The sequence below is a fragment of the Ictalurus furcatus genome, chromosome 6, assembly GCF_023375685.1.
Source record: "Ictalurus furcatus strain D&B chromosome 6, Billie_1.0, whole genome shotgun sequence".
Classification (NCBI taxonomy): Eukaryota; Metazoa; Chordata; class Actinopteri; order Siluriformes; family Ictaluridae; genus Ictalurus; species Ictalurus furcatus.
The window spans coordinates 10,201,150-10,218,256 of record NC_071260.1 but is presented as its reverse complement, the minus strand read 5'-3'; the positions used below and the strand labels follow the sequence as shown (position 1 = coordinate 10,218,256).

Below are 17,107 nucleotides of genomic sequence, written 5' to 3'. Positions count from 1 at the left end.
ACAACGTTGAAAGATTCAAATGAAGCCCAGTTGACAAAAAAGTATATATATCGCACAGAAAAATATATTTGTAGAGTAGTATATTTCATATCCAGTTAATGTTAATATATAAAAAGTGTATATTATATATTACCAGTTTGATGTCAGTGATGAAGTAGAAATGCTTGTGTTTGTGGAGAGTGAATGTGAGACTAACAGGAGGATTTTTACAATTCAGTCAATGTTAATATGAATTAACAACATTCAAGAAGTTAAGAAATTTTACTTTAATCTTTAGAATTTAGTTCATGTGTTAATGTTAATTAGAGTAATGTGTTAATGTTTATGAGACCAGTTACGGTGAAACAACTTGTTGAGATGGAGAGAATAAAGGTTTTATTTGCATTTCCTTCAGAATTGTGGAATTAATTATTATTCGTTTATAAGAAGGCATAAAAGGCAGAACGATCTGAATAATCGGTTATCGGCTGAGAAATTTAGTATTGGTGCATCTCTAATATATATATACACACACACACACACACACACACACACACACACACACAGAGAGAAGTGTAAAACCGTGACCTTGGCAACCCTGTGTTTAACCATCATGACTGCTGCTCCAGCTCCGCTGATAACAACATTCATAGAACGCAAGCACGAGGCAGTGTGAATCCTGCCCCAATGGGCCTCTATTAGCGCTTGTTTTGTAATAATAACTCCACGGAGCTAAACAACTCCCGAGATCAAATCAATAGCACATCGGCTTGTCAAACAGAAATATTTTTGAAATCGTTGGCCGTTCGAAAGAAGTAAGGTAGAAACTGGATAATCCTCATCCGCACCCATAAACGAACCGCCACTGATTTAATGTTAATATATGAAACCGATATATGAGACAGGATATGTACAGCTCGAGATCCTCAGTGTCCTCTCGTCTCTCTCCTTTCCCGAGGCCAAACTTAGCTCTGAGAGATCGAGCCCGGGCAATTGTGGCCTCCAGCATCGTGATCTGGTTAATAGTATCCTGGGAATAAAGCCAAAGCGTAGAAAAGATTAGCCATGATATTAAAAGTGTGCGCGCTTTAAAAAGGCTAACATAGCTGACTTTTATGCCTTACCTCCAGTTTCTTGAGATCAGGACTGGGGTGGCGCAGCAGTTTACTGGCATGAGAGCTGACCTGAGGAATGATTTTACGCACCGATGCGATGTCCTCAACCGCCTCTGCATGCGAGTGTGTGTGTGTGTGTGTGTGTGAGAGAAAGAGAAAAAGGAGATTCTTTTAAACAACAACAAGAACAAAAACTAGCCCTCACACATTGACACACACAAACACTTCATGTGAGTAACCTTGAGTGCACTCACCTTCCTCCTTCACTTTGAGTATAGCAGCATGGACGATGCAGGGCAGCAGGTGTCGTGTGAGGTCAGAAGGTTTCTGGACTGCCAGATAATGCAGCACCTACACAGCACACAAATAAACACACACACACATATATATTAAGTGTCTATAATTTGACACTAATCCATTCCTTACCCTTATAACAAATACCAGGTGGACACAAGTACATTGTGTTAAGTGTCTCCATAATATTTTCTGTCCTGTCCCCATTTCAAACACCTATACGCCTAAATTTTTTATAATTTTTTTTTTTAAAAATAGAAGTCTTGTGTCTCAGTGACCTGCTGGAGGCTACTCGGTATACTAGACCAAAGCAAAATGCGTCATTGGCTAGGACAAGTTACTAGAGCGGTTAAAAAAAAAAAAAAAAAAAAAACAAACCTAAAGGGAAAGCAAAATTAAATCAGTAAATGAATTCAAACTAAACCCTTCACTTCATGTTTCCCCAAAAGAGCTTAACAGACTGCTGAAGGACACGCAGCGACGACGACCTTCAAGCTGGCAACGGTTCTCCTGAACTCCCCTTCAACTCGGCGCGTGGGAAAGGACACCTTGCCCAAGCTTTGCGTTCTGACCCATTTTACCACTTTTGCAGGCACGCAACCACTCGGGACTCGCTCGAGCCTGCATTTGATCACTGCAGCAACTGGGTACAGATTTTTTTTTTTTTTTTTTTTATCCATCGCGCAGGTGGCATGCAGATGGGACAGGACTTCAAAGAGTCCTTGAGTCTGAAGGAGCTTTGCAGCATTCGAAAGGGAATCTTGCTAATTGTTATCGCTTTCACACAGGAGTCCTTGAAGGAACTGGGGACAGTGAAAGAATTCAGACTGCTTTAAAGGGACTTTATAAAATAAAACAAACAAACAAACAAACAAAAAAAAAACCTAGCACTGTCTGGGAGCTTAAACGGTCTTACTATAGATCTGTCAAATGAACGTCTTTTCGAATCATTCCGCCCGGTCATACTCATTTAAAAATAAAAAAATAAAAAAAATTTAATGAGACACATGGTATACACAGGCTCGTAAATGCCTTGGTTATATCACTTGATATGAATCTTTTTTTTTTTTGCTGTCAGTTCAAAAGGAATCAAGAGAAAGAAAAAGTGTCTAAAGCTTCTTCTGCACACCAGCTCCTACCAGCTCAGGAGAAATGATGCAGTGAAGATGCGTACCCTCTCGGCTTCTTTAGTGTCGTCGAACAGCCGCTTCTGCCTACGTGCTGGTGTGGCCTTGGCACTCTCCCATGCTTCCACCCACATGTTGCCCGGTATCTTCATCCTGGCACTCAGCGATCCCTGGACCACCGTCCCGCCCGCCTCATCGCTCACTTCCTCCTCCACGTAGTCTCTTGGCGAGTACCAGCGCACAAAATCCTCCAGGGAACAGCCAGGATTGGCCGCCTGAGGGAGTTTTCACACACACACACACACACACACACACGCACACACACAGCAGAACCAAATGTAAACATATACATTCATATCTTTGACAAACTTTGTTGTTTGAAGTATGACTTACTGCGATATCATTTAATGCGTTTAGAAATCGGAATCTGGATGCTACATGTTCCCCAGTATAAAAAGCAACGCTGCATTATTCTTCCACACAAAACTCTTGCGTTATTAATTCTGTTAAGAACCACTAAAGATTAGATCCGTCGTTCGCTGCTCAGTAAAGTCCGTACGATTTGGAAACAGTTACCACAAAGGGTCGGCATAGGCTTCTAATCCCCTCGGCTTCAGATCCTCCTCTTGACATGGGCGATATATTACATCGCACTTACAGTGCTACATCTGGATAGGTTTCGGAATATATTTACACACAGCTGTGGACTCTCGTATAACGAATGCGGATGAATCGGAAATATTTCCTTTTGTCGAATCGTTATCCTTACGGAATCAATCTGTAATGTAAATGTTATGATTGACTGATCATACAAAAGACGGTGTAACAATTAAGAAAGAGTGAATTGTGAAGCCTTAACGACCTTAATTGCTACATGAAGCTTCAAACTGCTTGGTCAGGAAGTTTACCACTTGCTCATTAGGAGACTTGGTAGCAGTAATGTATGTCTAAGGAAAAGCCTTATGAAAACTGCTAGATGTACAGCTTGCTGAAACAGGAAATATTGGCTGTTATACTGTCTCCTCTGAAAGTATTCGAGCAGCAAGGCCAGTTCTTTCTCTATACACTCAAGACGTTTAGGTTTCCCATCAAAAGATGCGGAGGTTGTTAGTGAGGTCACGGACTGCTGTCTTTCTCTTCTCCGCTCTCACAATGTTCGTCATCAGCTGCTGTTTCTTTCCTTGACCGCCCTGTTCGGTGTCTGCTTTGTCAGCACACCAGTGGTTTCTTTCTTTTTTCAGGACATTCCAAATTGTTATATTGGCTATGCGCAATGCTCGTGCAACGGCTCTTTATTGATTTTCCTGCTTTTCTCAGCTTCAAAATGGCTTGCTTTTCTCCCATAGACATCTCTACGGTCTTCATGCTGGTTTATCCTTTTTAACAACAAAATGTAGTCTTCACCAAGAGTAAATGCAGCTCAAACCAAGAGCAGACATCCAGATGGATTAATTATTTAAACCAGAAATCTAACAGGACACACCTGGCCAACAAGAAACACCGGTCAGTCACATGATTAGATATATCTGATCACTTGAAAAATGGGTTGGTTCAAACAAAAGGCGCCGTGTTCTGCGTTGTTTTAACACATCTAGATGTAAAGATCAGGAAATGAAAGCTGAAATTCTGATGTCATGTCATACTCGTCTTTTGATCTCAAACCCAAATGTATTCAGTGTACAGTGCTGTGAAAATGTATTTGCTTTCTTCGGTTTTTGTGTATCTCTCATACTAAATAATTTTAGACATTCAAACGAAATACGGCATAAAACAAAGGCAACCTGAGTAAACACACGATACAGTTTTTATTTATTTATTTTTTTGTCGATGCAATAAATAAATAAATAAATAAATAAATAAAGTTATCCAACATCCATCACTCATGTGAAAAGCCAATTGCACTCTTAAACTTCAAATCTGGTTGTGCCACCTTTTGCAGCAATAACTGCAACCAAACGCTTCTGATAACTGGAGATCAGTCTTTCATTTACTTCTAGGACTCCTTTAGGATTTTCTGGTAGAGAGCAGAATTCATGTTTCCCTCAATTACTGCAAGTTGCCCAGGCCCTGAAGCAACAAAGCATCCAGTGTCTTTCCAATAGTGGAGTCATGAACAGTGACCTTTATTGATGCAAGAGAGGCCTGTAGGTCCTTTGATGTTATTCTTGGCTCTTTTGTGACTTCCTGGATGTGTAGTCGGTGTGCTCTTGGAGGAAATTTGGAAGGTCGGCCACTTCTGGGAAGGTTCAATACTGTGCCGAGTTTTTCCATTTGGAGATGATGGCTCTCACGGTGGTTCTTTGACGTCCCAGAACCTTGAAATAGTTTTGTAACCCATCCCAGACTGATGTATATCACCTCCTTCCTCATCATTTCTGGAATTTCTTTCAATTTTGGCATAGTGTATTACTGGGTAAAATCTTTTAACCAGCTTCATGCTGTTGAAAAAGTTCTATTTAATTGGGGGGGGGGGGGGGGGGGGGACACATTTTTCACACAGGTCCAGTTGGATTTGTATAACTTTTTTGCTTAAATAAATAACATTATCATTGAAAAACTGTATTTTGTGTTTACTCAGGCTGCCTCCGTTTTATCTTCGATTTTGTTTTAATTTCTGAAACTATTTAGTACGAGATACACGCAAATAACAGAAGAAATCGGGATGTCAGAAATGCTTTTTCACAGCACTGTATAGCAAAAACAATGGAATTGGCCTTGCGGTTCTAATACTTTCAAAGGAGACTATCAATCTACCTAAAAATCACCCAACCCATTGTGAGAGTTGCATTTATAACAGATATAAGGATTATACAGCTAGAAGAAACATTTCACAAAGGGGAAGGTGAAAATGCAAGGGCCTATCAAAAGCTGCCTTGATGAACTAACATTGGATTGTCTGCATACAATGACTAACGAGGAAGTATAAAAATAATCAAAATATTGCAAAATGCTAAACCCTCCGTCCTGAAGACTTTGTGTTGAAAACGTAAATTCACAGCTTTACCTCTGACTCGTACGATGCACGGATACTGAAGACTCTTTCCGAAAATGTCAAATAAACATCTCCTCACAGAAAACTTCTCCACACATCCTTGTGGAGCTTCCATCGTACAATTCCTGTCTTAGCCGTTACCATAGATACCACAACCAGAAGCATTCTGACCAATCCGTTTCAACTATTCAAGCAATGCTGTATTAAATACTTGTGTGAATTAATGATTTACTCATCTCCATACAGTATTACACTGCCATGATATCCAGTGACGTTTACTCTGATTACATCATCCATCCATCCGTTTCCATCCAAATGCCAATCAGCCTACAATACGTCTTTGGACTGGGGGAGGAAACTGGAGTACCCGGCGGAAACCCCCAAAGCACTGGGAGAACAGGCAAAGCAAACTCCAACCTGGAGGTGTGAAGATTCAATCATTTTTACGATTAAATATGAAATATAAAAAAATATGAACAAAAGGTAAAAGCACAAGAAACGAAAAATCTATATCGCACGAGACTAGTGATATAAATCATATTAAATCATTTGATCATGAGCAAACAAAGTTCAGTGCGTCTCCCAAATGTACTTCTGAATTACAGAGATGATCAATGCTATCTCTTAACAGTGCGCAAATAGTAACAAAACATCAACATCAGGTTAAATAAAATCCCGATTCCACCCCTAAGCGACTGCTCAACCCAGATCTAGTAACATGGCATCATCCTGTAAGCCTGAATGAAAATGGGAGGAATAGTAAAAAAGAAAGAGAAAAGAAAAGAAAAAAAAAAAAAAAAAAAAGTCTTGTCCTCTATAATGCTTTTTTATTTCTTTATTGGCAAAGAGATATCAGTGCATGAATAATCCCAACGGTGAGCAACGAGTGCGCAGGCTTGTCAGCCGCTGCCTTTGTAAATGAGCCGGCTGACAAATTCCAGCGGCGAACTTTCTCGGCGTGACCTTTCCGCCTGTCTGCGGAAGTCCTGTGCACTTGCACGGTCGATAATTACTAGGAGACGGAGCAACAAGACATAATGATTCAAGTTTTACAGAAATGAGGCAGCTCGGAGACTTAAGGGAGCCGGGCGAGGGGGAGGCGAGGTGGTGGAAGGAGATTTCTACAAGCTCGTCTCATCACATTTCATCACAGGGTGTTTACCGAGACGTTTTACAGTATAGCAAGGAGTTCTCAGACTTCAATCAAATGTGAATTACCGTTCGGCCTGCATCTGTTTATACAAGAGTGGCGCATATCTAATGCGGCTGCATTGCAAATTCAGTACAATGGTATTGTGATGTGGCCATGGATATTGCGGTATTTCACATCGTGGGAGCGGGGGCGTGGCCGAGCACCGGTTTGAGAATGGCCTGTTCGGTTAGGGTCTCTTTCGGGATCGGCATCTGCAACACTGCATACTGATTGCACTGGTTCCGGGTATCGTCTTGCTTAGTTCACTATAACGAACAAAGCGATGCCCTCGTGCAGGCCGTTCTAATGGCCGGACAAGGTGCAAACCGATTCTTTTAAAAGGGGTTACTTAAGGGTAATGTGCAAGGGTGTTTTTGAGGTGGCCGGTGGATTCACCAGCTGACATTCGCAACATGCCACACACCACCTGCGAACATTTCTGCGAATACCCAGCCAATCACAAACGGGTGCTCGATCATGCCCCTGATTCCACACACACTACTGATTAACAGAACATTACTAGCTGATGATCTGCCCTTAATGGCGTTTGATCAAGAGACTAGATGAGACATCAAAGCTATTTAAGACCTCATGAATGGTATCCATACTAGCTGAAATGGAGACCAAATATAGCAGTAATGCACGCTGGTACCATAACAGATCTTATTGCAGGGCCTTGAGTGATGGTGGAAGCAGTGGTGGTGTTGAAAGAGGAGGGGGTGCTTTGAGGGTTCAAAACGCTGTCATATTTTTAAGTCACCTCATTCATCATATCCACGAGTCTCCCTTCTCCACCCAGAGGGAGATGGCAATTAAAGCCAAAATGCCAAATTATGCTTGGCTAAGCACAATTAAAGACAGCACTGCCGCTAAATTTAGAGGCCATCTTCAGCTAAGGGGGCCATTTAGTGCAATAGCTGAGCTCTCAGCAGTCATCCGCTGCAGCTTCAGAGAGTTCAGGGAAAGAAAGAAAGAAAGAAAGAAAGAAGAAGAAAAAAAAAAAACACAAAAAAAAAAAACACTGGTGCGTCGAGAGAAATTAGAGCATTTTGTAGGCCAGCGGAAAATGCTGGGAGAACGCGTCACCTTTCCTCATCAGCTTCGCCCCCTGCAGTTAAAAACAACCAGTCGGCACAGACGATACATAAACTAGATTTGGAAACAAGGGTGCTCTTGCTGTGCTTAAGACACCCTCCTTTTCTTTGCAAATCTCTCGTTCCTTAATCTCCCCGGATGGTCTGCGGAATAGCGCCGTGGGATAATTCCAAGTTATCCGACAGACAAGGATGTACAGAGCGGAATAAGGCGCTTACGAAGATGAATAGGTGTCCGCGAACGACGGCTGAACAGCTCTTACCTCTCGCAATGCCAGCCTTAAATTTCCTTGCCGCTTTATAAAGGTGAAAGCTATAAATGGGTTGACAAATTCTGGCCAGCAGAGATTAAGACAGAGGCACGAGGAAGTGGGGATATTTGATCTCCTGCCTGAAAACGCGGTGCTCTGCCTTTACAGTCCTGTCACTGTTACGTTAAAGATATGGAGTGATATTTCGCGCCGGCTTTGCACCTGCTGACATTTCGGTGACGTTGACGAATGTGTTAGGCGAGTTGAAATCTCTACAGCGGGACTTGAAATCGCCAAGGCCTTTAGCCTAAACGATGAAAATCAGAAATGTGACCAAAAACAGAGAAAAATTCTATTATCCTGACTAGTGCTTTTTTTTTTTTTTTTTCCCCCTTCTTCTTTTTTTTTTTTTTGGAATCCATTTGAGCATGATGAATACATCAGGAATATAACTTTATTTCAGAAATTAAACAAGAAAAGCAGAAATACTTCACTCAATGTAGCTTAATCAGCTTAATGTCTTACCTTGAATCACCTCAGCATCCGCCACGCTAATTCATTAGGCCAACTCCCTGATCCAATTCAAATGTTCAGTCTTTACTAATTAGCTGAATCCTCAGCGGTGAACGAGATATCATAAGCGATTAAATTAAGTACACAAAAGCGGTATCTACATTTCTCTGTGTGAGAAGTGGACTGCGGAGATCGAACGCAGGCCGGGAGATTACACGGCTTCGCAACGTTCGTCAGCACTGCACGTTTATGTAGCATGAGCAGGACCTCCTGCATTTCGTTATGACATGACAGCGTGACTCGCACGACCGAAAGACGACACGATCGGCAATTACCGGAAGACAAAGCCCGGCTCGTGTTCTGTTGCCAAGCTACCAGATTCATTTGAACAGCCAGGTGAGATCAACCTCATAACGCTGGAGATTTGATATGGAGGTCAATCTCTTACGTCGGATTAACGCAACTCAAAACCGATAGCATGAAGTTCCTCCGCATGACATGACTCATTTCTTAAAACGAAACTAAACACACCTGCGTTTACTAGGAGTACACCAAGGAGAACAGCTAAAAAAAAAAAGAAAATACAATAAAAATAAAAAGTCTGCTTTTGTGTAGATAAATAAGCCAAGTTTCTCTCTACTAGCAAAATTTGCACGTAAACACACACGCATCTGTATATTAAGCCCTCGGTACAGACTAAGGCAAAACCACATGCTGGCACATTCTGCCTGCCATGCCTAAAATGCCCAGAATAATGCTACTCCCATTTTTAGATTCTTCATGTTAACAGCCTACAATTTAGTCTTGCAGATTTTTTTTTTTTTTTTTTTTAAGTACATTTGCCAGACTGTGAAAAAAAACGGGTTGTGTTAATATTTTATCTGGAGGATGTTCCTCGTTTATTTCACAGTCTCTCTCTTTTTTTTTTTCTTTTTTTTTCCTCCCCAAGACAATACTGCTGCAACGTTTTATCTTCACTTTTGTAATGCAAATAAGATCTAAAGGTCTTTTTTTCCAGCCTACAACACACCTCGGGGGACTGCGCTGTTTGGGAAATCTTTCATTTCTGTTTTTATTTAACAATATCATTTAACTGACAAAAAAAACCCAAAAAAAAAAAACACAACGTCCCACTAAACCAAGTCCATTGTATTGACAAATACTGACAAAGTACGGACATTAGATTCGAATGTTCTACGAGAACACGGTATTGAAACAGACTGCAAGCTGTGCTCAAGAGGAAAAACAGCATCTACTTACAATATGAGTCACCTGATAAAAAAAAAAAAACTAATACATTTTATGGCATTTAAACAGCATGTTTACTAGAGAGTGTGAGGGTGGCTGACCTTAGAGCGATGAGCGGTATCGGTGAACGCGGTCATTAAGAACGAGTGCAAAATGAGTTGCGTAAATTGCACGCACACGCACAGGGCATTCACAAGCACAGATCATTGAAGACAGTGTCCAGAGCAACTGTCATATGGAAGAGCAGTTCAATTCTGCGAGCACTGAGCCATGCACGCTTCCTTTCCTTTCGCTCGCCAGGTCTACACTTTGCATGAGAGTCAAAGTGCAATACACGGCACCTTGTGCTCATTTCTGATACTGCTCCGCCCTCTCAGCTCGGCCACTCTCCTACTTTCCGTTAAAGATATTGCAGACCCACAATCCCTTAACTAAATCCCACCCCCATATTGACGGAGACCAGGTATAATGATTACCAATTCTATGTCAAATCTATCTATATATATAACCTAATCTATAATCTGTTTTGATGGATGGATGGATGGAAGTTTTTTCGCTTTTGTACTTTTTTTTTTTTTAAATTACTTTTTATAATGTGTGATTTTTAAAAAATAACTTTTATGCCTTTTATAAAACTATACAACGGACAGGTGTGGAACATGAATGATCGGAAATGTTTCTGAACACTATAACTACTTTGAACAAGAGAACCAGGCTGTGATGATTCCATTCGTCTTGCGTTCTAAAAACACTCGCATATTCACGATGTAAATTGGGACGAAGGGTCGCGTCTCGTCATCCATGACGTTGTTAAATCTCTGGCTCTCAGCCCTTCACTGAACAGAGCAGACGCAGAGAGAGGCGCGAGTGCAGCGGGAAAGCAAGACCTCGCGCTTGCAGGACAGAACTGGCCACACTTGGAAAGTCGCTCGATTTGTCACTAGGCGCTTTTTCTTTTGCAAAAAAAAAAAAAAAAAAAAAAGTCAAAAAAGGGGTCTGAAAAGTCACTAAGTTGGCAACACTGGTCTGCACTGACAGCTAGATAAAAGGTAGTCTAAGCTCCGCCTCTCCCCAGCAAAAAGAAAATACAGAGGGAACGCTGGGTTTTTCCATTGATGCACATTCTATTTTAAAAGCAATAAAATAAACAGAGTACCCAAATGATGCCCTGTCTTGAAAAATTATTTGCGCCCCCCCCCCCCCCCCTGTTGAGAACCAATGCCTTAAGTGGAACAATGAGTGGTCCTGATCTTGCTTGCTAAGATTCTTTTCCGCATTGTACAGTACTCCAACGGACTTGACCATGCTGTCTGAACATGATGCCCTACCTCTGGATGGAGCTCTCATCAACTGGAGGCTAAAGCCTGGAGATTGCTTAGGATGGTACGGCTTGAAGTACCATGGAAATGGTTCTGGACCTCAATTCCACATGGACGTTCTCGCTGTGGTTGCTGGGACTACGGTTGCTTCTATGGCCTTAGGACTGCAATTACCTCAGACAGTTTTGCACTCAGGTCTCCTTTAGTGAACAGTGGACTAGTTCAACAAACAGACTTCATATAAAAACCATAATGAACTTTCCTTTACTTTCACACTATCCGTTGTTACCCAGATGAGGACGGGTTCCCTTCTGAGTCTGGTTCCTCTCAAGGTTTCTTCCTCATATCATCTTAGGGAGATTTTCCTCGTCACCGGCTCGCTCGATAGGGATAAATTCACACACTTAAAATCCCTATCCCGTGTTCATACGTTTCTGTAAAGCTGCTTTGAGACAATGCCCACTGTTAAAAGCGCTATACAAATAAAATTGAATTGAATTGAACATGGCTGTGCAGGAAAGCAAACTATGTTTTGAAACATTCACACTTCATCGTAAGCGTATTTAAATTTGTAATCTTTCGGTCAATAAAGCGCCTCTTTCGTCGCAGAAGAGTGCCGTTTTCATGATTTCCTCTTGATGCTTTTTCGGCGTGCTTCATAAATATTGTTAACTCATGTTAAATCTATACTAACGTTAGCTAAGTCAAACATATTGATAGATTTTACTTCACATTAGTGAACTCGATATTTAAGCAAGTAAATCGAGAGGAGATGAAAACACATGACTAATGTCAGTCCAGATTCCCATGGGTGGGGGGGCACCAAGAGTGCTCTTTTTGCACAATAACACAGAAATGGCGCAGCATGTTAAAACACGGCCTTCCTATGCAAAATGCATAAAGGTCGGCGGGTCCAAGCGCCATATCATCTTGGAAATAAATCTCAGCAACGAAGTTCAGTTCTAGAACCATCTTCTTCACACTTCACAAAAACATCCCTGTTTGCGTAATACCAAGTAGTCTACTGATTTTAGTTTGAGTATCGGTATAAACGAGTACTAAAAACACGTACTCGTACTCATTCTGGTATTTTGTCAAGCATTAGTGTATATCAATCACAAGAAATCAACTTCTGGCCAAATGTAATGTAGGCGCTTTGTTTTCGCAAGAATATCTTATTCGGCAGTATACTTTGCATGGGTTGTAATGAACCTGAAAACTCCACTACTTCATCTCTCTCCCTTCAGGGTGTTTCAAGATTTATTGAAAATTCTGTGAGTAAGTGGCAAGAAGCATTATTGCCACCTAACTGTGAGCGTTTAACGTGCGTGTGCTGTAGACAATTGAGGTTAACCTCAGAATATCTTCAGACATAACTGAATTTATATCGAATTACAGAAGTTACGTATTCTTACCTTGAAGGACTCCATGTCTGAGAGCAGGCAGGCGCTCTGCATGCGCGCACGGAGATGGGCGCCCTCAGCCGACGTGCCCAATTTGGCCAACACCTCCGACTGTTCCTCCAGCGCGTCTTCGGTCATGGGCGCTGGCTCCTGAGAAAGAAAACCCCAACGAGATTCGCTGTTGTGCAACACGAACAATTCCTCTGTGATATTGTTAACAGCTAAATTTAAGGAGTAACAAAAATAACTTGTACAACTTCCTGCAAAACTTGACAGTCGGTTTAGACATCCTGGAGAGAGCCAGGCCTCCAAGGTCACACGATATGACTTGTTTCTCTAGGTAGAAAAATCTGCTCAGCTGAACACTTGATTGGACTGTCAGTCATCAGATCCGGAGCTGAAGACAGCTGACAGCTTTACAGATTCATTAGTGTGTTCGTGCCGTCCCTCAGCAGTCGAAACCTCTAGACTCGAGCCTTCGGCCCACTAATGACCCCTGAGCTTCACTAACAAGTGCTTTACGGGAAGACTGGAACAAAACCAGACATCATGAACTCTCGTAGTCTCACCAGCAACCAAAACCTCAAAATGATCTAATATTTCGTGACGCAAACGAGTCAGGAGAGCCATTTAACAGCAGCTTGTTACAGGTATTTCTTTTATGTCTTAAGCCCTTTATGGGGAGGTGGGGGTAATGTATTATTACTAGAGTATCTCTGGGGTTTAGTCTTAAACTCAGCTGTGCTCTCTGGGTGGGACGGATAGCATACTCTCACTCCCTTGTCAATCACAGTGATACTAGCCAATCGTGGGCATCTGTGCGGTCATGTATGCGGAAGAGGGTAGATAGCGCTTTCCTCCGAGTGTGCGGCTCCGAGAATGTACTTTGATTATCAGCATCGTTCATGCCATTCTCCAGTCCCATCAGATTAATAACACATGTCCTATTGTAAGTTTATCATTTAAATTTGGCGGTAATCTCAATTTTCTATAAGCAGATTAGGTTCTAAATGTAGTAGGGACGTTCACTGGAACTGGAATGATATCTTTAAATGAAGTTCTCAAATCTGGCAGGACAGAAGGTTGATTAATGGTCTAAGTTCTACTTGCAGCTCTGACAGCAGATCCGGCTGTAAATCAAGCGAAAGGTTTAAATTAATGTGGTAATTCCAATAGGTTATTGTTTCTATAGTCATAACTCATTTACATGGACCTGTATGGGGGATGAACAACATTAATCTAAGATAATAAACTTTAAACCATTTACATTTTAAATGCATGTTGTTACTTAGCATACTTAGAAAAAACATACAATTGTTGACGTGGGGAATTTTTCAGTCCATTCTTCAGCCAATTCCTCACCCCATTCTTCACCCAATTCCTCACCCCATTCTTCACCCAATTTCTCATTCTATTCCTCACCCCATTCTGTAACCCATTCCTCACTCTATACTTCACTCCATTTCCTCATCCCATTCCTCACTCTATACTTCACTCCATTTCCTCATCCCATTCTTCACTCTATACTTCATTCCATTTCCTCATCCCATTCCTCACTCTATACTTCACTCCATTTCCTCATCCCATTCTTCACTCTATACTTCATTCCATTTCTCACCCCATTCTTCACCCTATTTCTCATTTCTCACCCCATTCGTGTACTTCACTCCATTCTACATCCATTTTCCTCATTCTATTCCTCACTCTATTCCTCACCCCATTCTTCACCCCAAACCCCATTCTGCAACCCAATCCTCACTCTATACTTCACTCCATTTCCTCATTCCTCACCCCATTCCTCATTCTATTCCTCACCCCATTTCTCATTCTATTCCTCACCGCATTCTGCACCCTATATCTCATTCCTCACCATATTCTTCACCCAATTTCTCACTCCATTCGTCACCCAATTTCTCATTCTATTCCTCACCCCATTCTTCACCCAATTTCTCACCCCATTCTGCAACCCATTCCTCACTCTATACTTCACTCCATTCCTCACCCCACTCGTATACTCCACTCCATTCTTTCCCCCCCAATCCTTCACGCCATTCCTAACCGCATTCAGCAACCCATTCCTCACTCCTTTCTTCACCCTATTTCTCATTACATTCCTCACTCCTTTCTTCACCCCATTCGTATACGTCACTCCATTCATCCAGTTTCTCATTCTATTCCTCACTCCTTTCTTCACACGAGTTCTCATTACATTCCTAAGCCCATCCTTACTTTATTCCACACTCCATTCTTCACTCTACACAGTCTATTGCAAATACTTGCATTTTCACAAGAATGGCTCTCTCAGAAAGTGCAATAATCATAGCATTTTTCAACTGTTTCTTCGAACTTAAGACCTGTATCTTTTACAAGCATGCCTTATCAAGTGCTCTAATCTTACCAGCAGTAGTTAACATCCTGAAAACTTGTAGTGTCTCTCAGAAAGTTATTCATTTGATGTACTCCAACACAAATATTTGTTTAAGGGTCACGTCCTTTGAGATCATATAGGCTGGTATATGCATTTGGTTCAAGCTTTTTCACAATAATTGGCTAAAAAAACAACAACAAAAAAAAAAACAAAAAAAAAAAAACAGGGCTGTACATTACACTAACCTCGGCATGCTAACCTGTATCCACACCTTCACCAAGTGGACCATTAGATCACAGTAATGCAGTTGTATAATGCCAATCAGCCCAAATGGGGTTTGCTGAATGTCAGTGGTAATTTAGCTGTTTGGTCATAAATGGCTCCGTTTGTGAATACAGATATACAATGCAGTCTGAGCCCAGAATACACGAAGGACACACCAGGGAGTGTGACTTAATGAATCAGGGCAACATGCAAGCTCTCTGACAAATACTGCATGCAGAAAAACCACTGAGAAATGGAACAAAATAAAAAGCACAGTCTGATATGACTGGTCTAGCCCTCGAGTGGGTACATTGAACAATAGCATGGCACAAGCAGCCACCTTTACACTGTATGTCTTGCATTGTAAAAGGTAAGAAGGAACTTTCTATCCATTTTCTGAACCGCTTATCATACACAGGGTCGCGGGGAGCCTGGAGCCTATCCCAGGGAACTCGGGACCGGGTGCCAACCCATCGCAGGGCACAATCACACACATGTACTACGGACAATTTGGAAAATCAGTCTACAACGCATGTCTTTGGACTGGGGGAGGAAACCGGAGTACCCGGAGGAAACCCCCAAAGTACGAGGAGAACACGCAAACTCACAGGACAGAGGTGAGAGTCGAACCCCCAACGCTGGAGGTGCGAGGCCAACGTTCTAACCACGTAGACCACCGTGCCCCACATCCCGGGAGGAACTTTTGAAAATAAAATTTAAAACAAGTTGAAAGGTGGAGAAAAGGCAATTATGGATGAATTCTATTTAGTTTAAATATTTGTCTGCCTTCATATTCTCTCTTTCACCACTTCTGAATTACAAGCCCTCTCTCAGACTCGGAGCAAAGGAAAAGACGGAAACAAAAACAGAAGACAAATCAACGGCGGTGCGCCGAAACGCACGCGACATTGACAAATATGAGGCAATGAGATGAGCGGAGGGCCTTAAAAGCAAAGCGAAATGAGAGATTATTAAAGGAAAAGGGGACGCGCTTCAGATCTAATAAAGGGGGAGCCGGGGGAAAAGAGAAAGGGTGTTGAGGGAGTGAGTGAGAGAAAATTATAGCAATAATGAGAGAGAGGTAGAGTGAGAGCGAGGGAATAGGCAGAAGTATGACAGACGGCAAACAAGACGCAAACGGAAAAAAAGAGAGCCGAGTAAAATAAATAAATAAAAGGATGTACTACAGCTGTGAGAAACTGCATAGAAGATTGCTGCATCTAAAATGAAACAAACCAATAATAATAAGAAAAATATATATATAATACGCTGACACTTTTTCCTCCTCTTTTCTTTTCTCCTCCTTTCTCGGGTGCTCTCAAAAAAGCAGCCAGACACAGACAGGTGAGGTTCAAGAAAAGAAAGAAAAAAAAAAAAACAGTAGCCCTAAAGGCCCTGAGGCGATATCACGTGGTTGGACTTGTCCGACCGTGTGTGTGTGTGTGTGTATGCAGATGCTGGATGGTGCAGCTTGCACGTCCAAAGACTTTTTCCAGCAGTATATTTTTGTGACGCTTCACAATTCAGGGCTCGATATTCTGAGCTGTGAAAACGGCCACGAGGTGCTGGCAAAAACTACAGTTACCCATCTGTGCCCTACTTTTGCATGCTGATTAACTGCAGAAGACTCTTTTTTTTTTTTTTGTCTTTTTTTTTTCTTTTCCATGCTGCGCTACAGCTCATTTACGTCATCGTGCCATCGTTTTGATTGAAAACTTCCTCGATTTGGAGCCTGGCAGGGCCGGCTACCGTGTACCTGAGCAGATGTTCAAAAGCAAACAAAAACTAAAATAAATAAATAGAAAGAAAGAGGAAAAAAAAAATAAAAAGAGCCAAGACATCTGTACGTTTCTGCATATAACAGCAACAGCTCCTGTACAACAATAACTATAATAATATATAATGATATGATGAAACAAGACCCAATGACCCAGTTGATATTTATTAT

The 17,107-nt window shown here is 41.6% G+C and overlaps 1 protein-coding gene across 2 annotated transcripts in view; it reads right to left on the bottom strand.

Annotated features, from left to right (window-relative positions):
- The window catches only part of rab3gap1 (RAB3 GTPase activating protein subunit 1), a 110,793-nt gene that overhangs the window by 36,277 nt on the left and 57,409 nt on the right, over positions 1-17,107 (bottom strand). For both annotated transcript variants that reach the window (XM_053626485.1, XM_053626484.1), the window contains exons 18-22: positions 12,540-12,677; positions 2,563-2,790; positions 1,349-1,445; positions 1,104-1,207; positions 894-1,009 (exon numbers count right to left, since the gene is read on the bottom strand). In XM_053626485.1, coding sequence (XP_053482460.1) covers positions 894-1,009; positions 1,104-1,207; positions 1,349-1,445; positions 2,563-2,790; positions 12,540-12,677 — 683 coding nt within the window. The remainder of the gene's footprint in view (positions 1-893; positions 1,010-1,103; positions 1,208-1,348; positions 1,446-2,562; positions 2,791-12,539; positions 12,678-17,107) is intronic.